The sequence below is a fragment of the Rhinolophus hipposideros genome (genome assembly GCF_964194185.1).
Source record: "Rhinolophus hipposideros genome assembly, chromosome: 9".
NCBI classification, from domain to species: Eukaryota; Metazoa; Chordata; class Mammalia; order Chiroptera; family Rhinolophidae; genus Rhinolophus; species Rhinolophus hipposideros.
In genome coordinates this window covers 92,069,682-92,082,445 of record NC_138055.1, presented here as the reverse complement: position 1 = coordinate 92,082,445, position 12,764 = coordinate 92,069,682, and the positions used below count along the sequence as shown (strand labels likewise).

Here is a 12,764-nt window from a genome sequence, read left to right as displayed (position 1 = left end):
AGGTACTGAGAACTTGATCTGAGGGCTTTGAGAGACATGGAAGAAGCCATTGGTACAGGAGCTGAGAAGCAATTCCAGGTGACAAGGAGTCTCACTCCCAGGTGGTCAGATTCAGTCAGGCCTGCCCCAGCCGAGGGCCCCATTGTTCCAATCCACAGATGGTAGTGGCCTGAGCGGGCCTTGTTTCTGAGGCAAAACACAAAGGAATCTATACTCTGAAGTATTTTTCGTCTAAGTTTCCTCCCAGTGACATTCCAAAATATGCTTCCTATGTGCCTGCTTCTAGACAAGTCACACCTCTGGCTGACTGGGCTGGGAAAGGAGCATTCATAGATTTCTTTATAAGATTCAGATTTGCTGGTACATTAATGGTGCAGTGCTAGGGAGACAATTAACTCATCTCAGCTCTGGTTTCATTCTCTGGAAGTAGAGTTCTTATTTTGTTGTTTTGTTTCTCTTTCCTTTTTCTATTTTTAAAGATAATTCTTCGCTACCCCTCAAATAACTACCTACCCACTATCAGATCTAGACATTGAGTGTTCTCGTAACCAACCATGAGTCAGCGATGACTGATTCTGTACTCTTGTAAATAGAAACGTGAACTGTGCTCCTACGTGTACTTCACAGGCGGTCTCCAGCACTTTCCTCCGCAGCCAAGGGGTGCAAGGCTTCTGAGTCAGCAGCCAGCAGTCAGCTGCCTCGGGATAGAGCATGCAGGATGTTGTCAACTGGCAGAAATTGCTCCGATGCCCAGGAAACCTGGCATCACCTCCTCTTCCTCTTCCCGCCATAGGCTCCACATTTCCCGTATCCCTTCCTTCTACACCTGGGCTTTTCTGGCACCTTCTGGCCAGGTTTCCTGATCTCTATGTTCCTGTGATTATGAAAGTCGCTTTTCCCAGGATACTGGGATGCAGCATCCACAGGGTTGGCCCAGATGGGCGTGATCTGGGTTTGGCCTTCGGGAAAGAAAGGAGGGAGGGCAGTAACAGGAAGGGCCCTTCCACATTCTCTCAGCTGCTCAGGGAACCACAATGCAGCTGAGTCCTATTGCTAAAGACACTGGAGGAGGCTGGCAGAGCTACCAAACATCCTGGAGCCCTGTCACAGTGTCTTCCTGCTGCGGTCATTTGGCTTGCAAAGTAGGAAAAGTGAGGCAGCCCCGGGGAATTAATCTTGTGTAGCCTTACCTTGGGTGCCTGTCACATTGTTCCAGTAACCAACTTACCTCGATTTATCTGTTGTCATTAGTGACCTGCAGGTCAGAATCCCTTCAGATGGGACTTAATACTTGCCTGCCTCTTGGAAGCAGGCCCTCTGCAGCTGTGTGGGAGCTGCGGCTGCACCCTGTTCATTTGAAAGTGTTTTCTGTCGACAGAGAGTTAGGGCCAGTTGTTAGTGGAGGTGTTCTGTGGGCTTGGATTTGGAAGTTGCCTGTGGTGGTTAGCAGCTCTTTATTTCAGACAGAGTGGGCCGCAGCAACCAAACGGCTGTTAAGCTAGCCAGCACAGCGCAATTCTTCTGGAAGACCAAAGCCTGAGATTCCTTTCTGGAGGTGTGGGCGTGTGGTGACAGAACCCCAGAAAGCAGTTTCCAGGCTCTCGGCCTCACATAGAAAGGTGCTGGCTCGGGTAGTAAATGGCCATCAACTGTGATCAGATGGCCATCAGCTGTGACTAGTTGGCCGTCAGCTGTAACCCGTAAGCCATTGGCCACTAATATAACTGCGTGGCTACGCTAGCAGAAAGAATGGGGGCTAGCGAGAGCGGATTGCAGAGGTGGATGCCGCCGGTGAGAATATAGTGATATGACTCCCCTACTTATGTCTCCGTGGGTGTTCCTTTTTGGCCTCACCATGTCCTGCGTTCTTGTGTGGGGAGCGGGAGAAGAGACCCCACCTTACACCCCGCAGGCCGCCCCGCACGACACATGGTGTAGTCGGCAGGATACGGTGCCGGCCAAAGCTCTCCGAAGGGCGGTGGAGCAGTTTGTGCGTATGAAAGCTCAGTCTGAGGAAGACCAGGAGGAGCAGCTGCCGGAGAGCTAGACCCGCGTGGAGGGGTGGGAAGATGTGGACGGTTCCCCAACCAGCAGAGGCCGGAGAAAGCAAAGGTGGTTGCGGCCCTATGGGCTGGGAAGTGCTTGCTGAGGCAGCCTGGATGCGGGACTTGTAGTCCCAGGAGGAAAGGCTTGCTGAGTCCTCCTTGGGAGATGAGGGTGAGGTCAAGGTCATCCCTCACCCCCAGGACAGCCCTGGTGAATGACTATGGACTATGGGGAATTGCTTTCCATCCCTGATTTAATGGACAGCTTGACTGTTCGGGAACATACCACCATGTAGTGGGACTGGCGGATGTTTGCTTTTGTCTTGACTGGCCACCATCGAGAATATGTAAGCACCTTGACTGTGAGCCGCTGTTGTTCCAGCACGGTACCCTGAGAGGCCCAGAGAGAGTGGCAGAGAGAGTGGCAGTGCCCTGAGAGCCCTTTCTGAGTCCAGGAAGTCTGGCTGTGTCCAGAGAGAGTGGCAGTGCCCTGAGAGCCCTGGCTGAGTCCAGGAAGTCTGGCTGTATCCAGAAAGAGTGGCAGTGCCCCGAGAGACCCTGGCTGTGCCCGGGGAGACTAGTGGTACCCTAAGAAACCCAGGAAGTCTGGCTGTGCCCAAAAGTACTGGTGGTGCCCTGAGAGCCTGGCTGTGTCCAGGATATTGCATTCACCTCCAGGTTCCTTGCACAGGGCCCCTCGCGGAAGACGCTTGTCACGTAGATTGTGAGACGAGACCCTGTAGGGTGGAGTGTGGGGACAGAACTCCAGAAAGCAGTTTCCAGGCTCTCGGCCTCACATAGAAAGGTGCTGGCTCGGGTAGTAAATGGCCATCAACTGTGATTGGATGGCCATCAGCTGTGGCTAGTTGGCCGTCAGCTATAACCGTTGAGCCATTGGCCACTAATATAACTGCATGGCTACGCTAGCAGAGAAATAGGAGCTAGCAAGAGCGGATTGCAGAGGCGGATGCCGCCGGTGAGAATATAGTGGTTTGACTCCCCTACTTATGGCTCCGTGGGTGTTCCTTTCTGGCCTCACCATGTCCTGCGTTCTTGTGTGGGGAGCCGGAACGAGAGAGACCCCGCCTGACACCCCGCACGACAGGGCGCAAGGCACACGTTATGACATGGGAAATGCTTTTAGAAATACATGTTCAGGATCTTTTGTGTGTTGGTTTTATCAAGAAAATTATGATACTGAGTGCCCCAAATCCTGGCAAGGAGTGGAATGTGGCTGTTGTTTATGAACAAGTAAGAATCTTCTTCTTCTCCACACAGGACAGAGAAACCAGACCTCGTGTGTTTAGAGCTTTGCACAAGCTGTGACTCCGGTGGCCTTAGCATTGCCCGCACAGCAGGCATGCAGGTCCAGCTCACAGACTGCTCGACCATCCGTTTGTCTGGCAGTGTCTAAAGCCACAGTGTCCCCCTGAGGATCCTGGCAGAGCAAGGACTCCGGGACCTGTGTTTCTAATTCTTTCTTCTGCCTTTGCATAAACACATCTGCTGTTTTCTGCCCTACAGCCATCTTTGACTACCATTTCTAAGACAAGTCTTGGCTTGTAAGAAAAAGAATGGGCTCTCTTTAGGAACTTAAAAATATTTCCCTTGCTGCTTACTGCTACGTAGGAAAACTGTTATTTAGGGGAAACTGAACATTATTTCCAGTTAATTCTATTTCTCATCGGACTCTTGGCCACGTGGATATTGGAACAAGACGTGTTTCTTAAGTACTGTATTTTTATATCCAAAGTCAGGAGGGGTAGCTGAGTAAGTGACCCATTTGAGAGAAGCTCATCATTGTGTTTTGGGTAAAGAATGACCATCTTTGACTTGGCCTCCGCAGTCCGTGAAGAGTATGTGTCTGTTGACAGAAAACATGGGGGAATGGCAATTCCTTGCAGTTAATTATTACTTTCTCTCATGAAATGTAAGACTCACCTCCAGTTGATTTGGTTTAACTGTATAACATCGTGGTGAGGTGTGGAGAGAAGCAGAATGTCATTTCTCCTTCACAAAGGGGGATTCTGCCGCTCAGTGGCCCGCCCACTGTAAGAGCTGCAGGACAGAAGGGGCCTCTCCCCATGCCCACGGTCTGGAACTTGGTGCCTGTCCCCCAAGAACGGGTATCGTCAGCACATGCAGTTTGGTGGCTCCTCCCATGAGTGTGTTCACTAAGTAGTGGGTACTTCTTGCTTCACCTCCTGAACTCCCTTCCTCCATCTGTCTCCATCTCCAACAGTAAATCGCTCTTAGAACAGAGTTCAGGGCATTCCTGCTGGTCACACTAGTGGTAGTCTAGGGACAGCCTGTGGTGGACTATTGTGGCTTGAGCACTGGGATCGTGAAGACTTTCTCAGCACGAGAGTCGGAACTTGAGACTTGGGAGAGAGTTTTAGAGCTTGCCCAGTCTAACCTTGACTCACATGAGGAAAAACCCAGGCCTAGTGACACCAAGGGACTTCTTCACATCATAGCACCAGTATCTGGCATACACGGCTCAGAGCAATGTCACTGCTCATCTTACCACCCTGCCTTCCCTCTCTGTTCTTCCTGTCGCTTAGTTTTGGTCTTTGGACCTTCCCTTCCTATCTCCCAATAGTAATTCTAAGTAGTGATGATAAAAGTAAAACACGGCACAGAAGTGATGCAGACCCGGGGCGCGTGTGGATAAAAGAGCATGTAAGGAGCCGTCTCCCATCTCAGCTTCTTCCCAGCAGACGCAGGAGGGTGGGTGCGTGGGTGTTTTTGGTAAGTGGAAGGTATAAACTTCGTCATTGTTGTCAGATGTGTCTGTGCCAAAGTGGGACGGCTATAAGGTCGTGCCACATATACAGTGGCAGGGCTTTGCAGCCCTAAGTCCCTGCTGCTTGAGACACTTCTGAACATGGTGCCTTTTAGACAGCTGCGGAGCCGCCCTTTGCTGCTCTTCACACCTCCCTCCTCTGTGCCTCATCGTCTTCTCAAGAGAGTTGTCCTTTTCTGCCGGCTCCTTACAAGCCCACAAGTCCCAGAGCTGTCCCCCCGAGCTTCAGACTCATACGCGCACCTCGACCGAGGCAGCACGGGTAATGGGTCCCATGGCACTCACCACCCACCCTCATAAATGACTTCTTTTGTTTTAATCCATGGGCCTGGTGTCACCATTTACTCAGTGGCCTACACTGGAAATCGGAGGGTCATTCTTGACTCACATGTAAGAGTCACTCACAAGCCTTCCTGCTTTACGTCCTTTCTCATGGCCTACGCTTCTTCCCTGCCTGCTAACAGTTATCCTGAAAGACTCAGCAGTCACCTCTAAGGGGCTCTCCCGCTGTGTTCATAAACCCCTGTGCCTCTCTCACTAACGACACTTGGCATAGTACTTTTAACATTCTGTTTACGAGTCTGTCTCATCCACTAACTGCAAGATCCTGGAAAACAAACACTGTCGGCTCCTTGCCACCCCAGTGTCTCAGTGCATGGAGGTATGCAATATACGTTTATTGAATGAATGGCTGGAACACTTAGGGACTCCACTTTGAAAAAGTCATGTGTCCTCAAAAATGTTTATAGGGGGCTGGCCCAGTGGTTCAGGTGGTTGGAGCTCCGTGCTCCTAATGCTAAGTCGCCAGTTTGATTCCCACATGGGCCAGCGAGCTGCGCCCTCTGCAACTAGAATGAAGTCAATGAGCTGCCGCTTAGCTCCCGGGTGGCCAGGTGGTTGGAGCGTGGGCTGTCAACCAGAGGTTGCCGGTTCTACTCCTTGACTCCCATGAGGGATGGTGGGCTCCGCCCCCCACAACTAAGATGGAACACGGCATCTTGAGCTCAGCTGCCTCCCGAATGGCTCAGTTGGTTGGAGTGCGTCCTCTCAACCACAAGGTTGCCGGTTCTACTCCCACAAGGGATGGTGGGCTGTGCCCCCTGCAACTAGCTACGGCAACTGGATCTGGAGCTGAGCTGCGCCCTCCACAACTAAGACTGAAAGGACAACAACTTGAAGCTGAGCTGCGCCCTCCACAACTAAGACTGAAAGGACAACAACTTGAAGCTGAATGGCACCCTCCACAACTAAGATTGAAAGGACAACGGCTTGACTTGGAAAAGTCCTGGAACTACACACTGTTCCCCAATAAAGTGCTGTTCCGTTTCCCCAATTAAAGAAAACATGTTTATAGGTACAAATTTGGATTTGCTAACTGTTCCGTTTTCTTTCTTTTTGTTAGATTAATGTGACAGTGTCAGGTGGACCGACAGCCGTCCCACTGCCCCCTTTGTCAGGGAGGTGCTGAGAGTGGGGGAGCATGGAGGAGAGTAAGAATGAGATGATGACTCGAGCACATGCCCTCTTTGACCGGTTTGTGCAGGCCACCACCTGCAAGGGAACCCTCAGGGCCTTCCAAGAGCTTTGTGACCACCTGGAACTGAAGCCCAAGGACTATCGCTCCTTTTATCACAAGCTCAAGTCCAAGCTCAACTACTGGAAAGCCAAAGCCCTCTGGGCAAAGCTGGACAAACGGGGCAGCCACAAAGACTACAAGAAGGGAAAAGCATGCACCAATACCAAGGTAAGGCTGTGGCCACCCTCAGGCCCTGGGGTCACTGCGCTAAGGATTTAACCAGAAGAGAAAAGGTTTTGAGCATAGGCAGGCCAAGAAAAAAGGATTGGGCAGAGGTAACTGTGTGACAAGCAGGCCGAGTAGAGCCACAATCCAGTAGAGGAAGCCGGTACCTGCTGGCGGTGTGTGGACCCATCACTTCCGTTCACTTGACTGCCCCGTGTGCCTGACCTGGTTCTTGTTCACTGTGTTCACGTACAGAACCTTCAGGGTTTCAGCTGTTTAAGAACAACCCTGAAGTCAAGTGGTGTAGTGACTCTGGTTTTGCTGAGGCTTTGTTTAGAATCTCGCACATTTAGGAGTATGCAGGGTTACTTAGAGAAGCAGCCAGGCCCTCATTAAAGGACCAGAGTGTACTTATTGAACATGGCTGCTTGGTGCTTGGCCTGTCGCTTTACAGTCTTCAGTCCATACTCCTACGGCTCAGGTACAGAGAGTCTATGCCCCCTTGGCAAGTTGGCCATAGGCCTCAGGCCTCTTTTCATCCATATCCCAAAGGCCTGTTTTGTTAAACAAGGGCCTCATGAACCAAATTACTTCTTTTGGTTTCTTCCCAGTCTGTAGAAACAGTGTTTCCAGGAAACAGGTCGTCCTCGGCAAACACCTGACATGTTCAGTCTGCTTTCGAGGGTAGGAGTGAGGAAGTGGAGAAGGAACAATGCATTTCCTTCTTTTCCTCCTTCTGGGAGAAAATGCTAACAGGGAAACAAAGTTGCAAATGACTTGATGACTATGTCGATAATGTTCTTTAATGAGCTTTAATTTGCCCTGTGTGGGTACCTGGAGACCCACTTCCAGTGGATTTGCATTTGGTTATAAATCATCATCAAAATTTAAGAAATTCAAAGGCATGACTTTTATGAATGAGTTCTGAAATTTTATTAAGAATAAAAAGAATCCCAAACCAGAAACATTGCATGTCTTTTTTCTTTCCACACATGCAGTGCAATTAAATGTCTGTTTAACTGAGTACTTCTCTAGAATATGGATATTCAGGATCATTTTCCTGGACTTTCAGTCTAAAGATGTGATTTTAGAACTCTTTTCAGCACATGAAACTCTGGCCCGTGAAACTTGCCTCCTGGAATCATTTGAGTGGAAGACCCATTCCAGGACTCTCAGATTGCCTGGACTACGTATTTAATAATTTATATCTCCTTGGACAGAAATCTGCTTGTCTTAGAAACCTTCTGAAAGGTCCTCTCCTGATGATGAAAGACAAGATGTGATTTTTAAATCGTTTGTTGAAACAATGACCCATTTAACTATGTTGCCCATCTGCAGTGTTTACGTCCAGCACTGACATTCGAGAGTGTCCTCTGTCCTTGGCGGCCACCAGCTTTCTCTCAAGCCATTGCAGTGCTCTGCTCTGCCTCAGATGAGTGGGAAGGTTTCTTGGTAGTAGAGAGAACAGCCCTCTCCGGGGGGCTTTGGAATGCCAGTCATGAGATCATGAAACTTTACAGAAATGTGAACTTTCTCAAGAGGTATTGCATTTGCCCTGATAGCAGCCGTGTTTTTCAGTGTCTCATCATTGGAGCTGGGCCCTGCGGTCTCCGCACAGCCATTGACTTATCCTTGCTGGGAGCCAAGGTGGTTGTTATCGAGAAACGAGACGCCTTCTCCCGCAACAACGTCTTGCACCTCTGGCCATTCACCATCCATGACCTGCGAGGTCTGGGGGCCAAGAAATTCTACGGCAAGTTCTGTGCTGGAGCCATCGACCACATTAGTGAGTAAAACCCGTTCTCCCTCAGGACCCCACCCCCATAGCCTACCACCTTGTTCAGTAAGAGACAGGCAGATTATCTGAGGAATTCATACCCGACTAGTATCTGTTGTGTAGAAAACACACTCTGCTTGGAGCCAGAACCCCTACCATGCAGTGGTTCTGTAGCCTGTGACGCTTAACTATAAGGCATTTAACTTAGGGATTTCTGAGTGAGGTCTTGGATTCTTTCTGAGCACTTGCAGTAGTGGGATAGGCACTGGGGCCGAGCTAGGAAACGTGGCCGTGGTGGCTCTTAGTCCAGTGGAAGAAGCCAAGGGATGCAGCTGTCTGATGTGATATGAAAGGTGCTCCACTGATGTAGAAACAAAATGCTCTGGGGACACAGTTCTAGGGAAGCCACAGGTACAGTTTACTGAATGGCAGGTCAGTAATGCTGTTCCTTTGGTGAGGTGATTCTTAGGTCTGCAGCCTAGGTGGCTCTTGCTATAGTCCTGTTGTCCCCAAGCTCAGCCTGGGCCTGTGCTTTCCTGAGATCCTGTGGAGTAAATCCAGGTTCCTGCAGACAGTGGTTTTGTTTTCATGACTGTGCTCGTGAAAACTGTGTCTACATTATGATGGTATTGACCATCATTAATGATTCCAGGGAACCTTATCAAGGAGCTTTTATTCTGAGCCCCTCCAGATGTGTCCTGTAAATACATTCAACTGCTGAACCTTTGGCTGCTCGAAGCAGCTGTACCAGTTTGTAAACACTGGCCACAGCTGCCACACCACTCTGGCAGGGTCGTGATCTGCCCATCTGCCAGGCTGCAGTGTGCACAGCATCTGGGAACACAGTCTGCAAATACAAAATGTATGCTCACACGGGATTTAATGAGTCTTTGCGTATGTGACTAGAAGGGGGTGGGTTGTGCTAAACTGTGGAGAATAACCGAGTGACTTAGAGAGGGTTTGCATGTACTCCTAGCAGATTAGTCACAGGCTGTAGGTAAGAGGACCACAGGTCATCAATGTGATGGATTTGTCTGCCTTGTATGTGGCAAGATTTGTCCTACACCAGGGACTAGATTTTTATCTCAGTGACATGGGGCTGCTGCCATGTCTGGTACCTGGTAGGTACGTACTGGTTATTAAGTAAATAAATCTCTCTATGATAATGAGCAAGATTTTCCATAATTTTGAGCCTTACTTTCTGCGGTTGTAGACCAGTGGTGGGAGGGTGAGTGGTAAGAGACTGCTCCACTTGCCCCGCGGTTCCCATCCCACCTCAGAAGGTTGTGTGAGGATCAGTGAGGTGAAGATGGAAGAGGAATGCTGTGGGCCCCTTGGGGTAGTACAGCCCCGGTGGGTCAAACAGGCCGCACGGCTTCTGCCTCCTCTGGTAACTGCCATGTCCTGTAAAGATTGTAGATTCTGCTAAATAATCGTGTGTCTATCAGAATCGGGGGGGAATGGATGTCTCCTGTTGGCGACAATCTCATGTTGTATCAGAGCTTTGCGTTTTGAACACCTCACCCAAAGAAGGGAGGGGCTTTGTGTGTGTCTCTAGAACATTTCTTGCCCTTAAGAAAGAAGGAAACTGTGGAATGTAGCTTTGAAAATGACTCCTGTTCTTTTTTGTTTGTTTATTTAGTTCTGGGTACTTTATTTTTATTTATTTATTTTTAATTTAAGTTTATTGGGGTGACCATTGTTAGTAAAACTGAAAGCAACAAATGAACAAGACAAACAAACAAACAAAAACTCATAGACACAGACAACAGTTTAGTGGTTAACAGAGGGTAAGGGGGGAGGAAGATGGTAGAAAAGGGTAAAGGGGATCAAATATATGGTGATGGAAGGAGAACTGACTCTGGGTGGTGAACACACAGTGTGATATATACCGTATTTCCTCCAAAATAAGGCCTAACCAGAAAATAAGCCCTAGCATGATTTTTCAGGATGTTCATAATATAAGCCCTACCCCAAAAAGAAGCCCCAGTTAAGATTGTCAGCCAGATGGACACATTTAGTACGTCCGTTGCAACACACAACGGATGTATTGAATTATAAAATAATAATATTAATATATAATTAAATATAAATAAATAATATTATTAACATTCATACTTAAAATAAATGACACTATAAATTATAATTAAGTATTTGTAAATACCCAAGCAGGAGCCTTTGGATGAGAGGTAAACGCCTATGTACTTGAGACTTATTGCTGAATGACCAATCGGAGTACAGACACAATGCACGAGTAACTTGCGCACTTGATAACAAACGGGCATGGTCGTGTCTAATATGAATCTTCATAATTCAATATGCCATATGTTGTAATGGATGTACATTAATGCACTCATTTGAAATAAAGAAACATTTTCTGAATTTTGGTGCCTGCAATTTTTCGTGTCTTCTGTATGTACCATCATTCTTAACTGTCATCATTTTTGTTACCACTCCTGTCTTGTAAGTTTTCAGCCAACACTTGATTTAATGGTAGATTTAGAGGGAATAATATTTTGACCCCTAGACAAGATGAGTGCAAAAGAAAGAGCTATTCCATCGAGCACAAGAAAGGAACCGTGGAGGACCCCCGGGGCAAGAACCTTACAGCTTTCAGCAAAAAGAAGTTGGATCTCTGAATGATCCGAAATTGGCAAGCAGAGTACGATAACCTCAGTCAACAGGTGGACGAGGGAAATGCTAAGAAGCGCAAGTATGGATCAGGTCGGCAACCATTATTTCCTGAGCTGGAAGACATCATCTGTGAATGGATTGCTGACAGGAGAGCAAAGGCTTTGGTTGTGCACAGGTCTGATATTCAAGCATTTGCCCTTGGAATGGCACCACAGTTAGAAATATCCAAAGAATTCAAAGCACCACAAGACTGGCTGGATGGCTTCCTTCAGCGATATGAACTTTCTCTAAGATCGACAACACTGTTCAAGCTGGAAAATACTGAAGTTATTAAATGTGCACTTGCATTCAAGTCCTTTGTTGATGGCATCAACTTTTGCAAATATCAGCTCTCCAACATGATTGCTATGGATGGAACTGCAGTGTTTATGGGCCAGGATCTCAAACAACAATTGATCAGAGGGGTGCCTCGTCAATCCACATTCCCTCCACTGGTTACGAAAGTGCACATGTTACCTGTATTTTGGCAATTTGTCTGGATGGAAAGAAAGCCCCACCTCTGATTATCACTAAGGGCACGAAAGATAAGGTTGAACGTGTTTCAGGCATTTATGTTCTTGAAATCAAAAAAGCCTGGTGCACACAAGCAGTTACAAGGAAGCAGGTCGATTTAACGCTGCCACTTGTTTTGCGAGGTGGCCAAAGAGGTCTGCTAATCTGGGATTCAGCCAACACCCACCGCGCTAAAGACATGAAGAACTTCCTTGCAGAGAGAAGAACACATCAAATAATGATTCCCGCAGGAATGACTGCCTATCTCGACTCTTGATATTGCAGTAAACTAGCCATTCAAAGACCATTTGCGCATGGAAATCAATGACTACATTGAAAATAGAATGGAGAGAAATCAGCGTGGAAACTTTGTGAAGCCTGGCCTGCAAGAGGTCGTGACGTGGGTGAAGAATTCATGGGATAAAATCACTGACAGCTGTGTTGCCAAAGCACTACGAGCAGGCGACATGGACAAGAAGTGCTCATTTAAGGCGAGCTCTATTGCTGGACAGGAGAGATTGGGGCCAATGGTTCTACAGGAAATGGAGTCGCAAGAAATTCAAGCCGGAATTCGGGGTTTGGAGAGTTATGACGATGTTCCAGAAGAAGATGACATGGCTGCATTTGAATAAATGTAGATTTTTGTACATGAATAAATGAATAAATGTAGATTGTTGTACATGAAAAAAATAAGATATCCCTTGAAAATAAGCCCTAATGCATCTTTTGGAGCAAAAATTAATATAAGACCTGGTCTTATTTTCGGAGCAATACGGTAGATGATGTATTACAGAATTATACACTTGAAACCTATGTAATTTTACTAACCTTTGTCACCCCAATAAGTTAAATTTAAAAAGAAAGAAAATGTCTCCTGTTACAGGAGCTTTGGGAATCTGGATAAACCCCACCCACGTAAGTGGACAGGTGGGAACCCGAGCAAAGGCTGCTGACCGTCCTCTCTTCAGTGTGCCCTCACTAGTGTAATGTTTTTGTTTACCCAGGTATCCGTCAGCTTCAACTAATACTTTTGAAAGTAGCCTTGATCCTAGGCATTGAAATCCATGTCAATGTGGAATTCCAAGGACTCGTACACCCTCCTGAGGACCAAGAAAACGAACGTGAGTTGGACTGGACAAAGGAAGGAGGGATAAAAGGGTGTTGGATGAGTGAGGAAGGATGAGATCAAGGTAGAAAACTATAGGAGTC

The 12,764-nt window shown here is 47.7% G+C and overlaps 1 protein-coding gene across 24 annotated transcripts in view; it reads left to right on the top strand.

Moving 5' to 3' along the window:
• The window catches only part of MICAL3 (microtubule associated monooxygenase, calponin and LIM domain containing 3), a 215,832-nt gene that overhangs the window by 85,037 nt on the left and 118,031 nt on the right, over window positions 1-12,764 (top strand). For all 24 annotated transcript variants that reach the window (XM_081058151.1, XM_081058146.1, XM_081058150.1 and 21 more), the window contains exons 2-4: window positions 6,254-6,595; window positions 8,171-8,378; window positions 12,560-12,676. In XM_081058151.1, coding sequence (XP_080914277.1) covers window positions 6,332-6,595; window positions 8,171-8,378; window positions 12,560-12,676 — 589 coding nt within the window. In that variant the 5' untranslated portion in view covers window positions 6,254-6,331. The remainder of the gene's footprint in view (window positions 1-6,253; window positions 6,596-8,170; window positions 8,379-12,559; window positions 12,677-12,764) is intronic.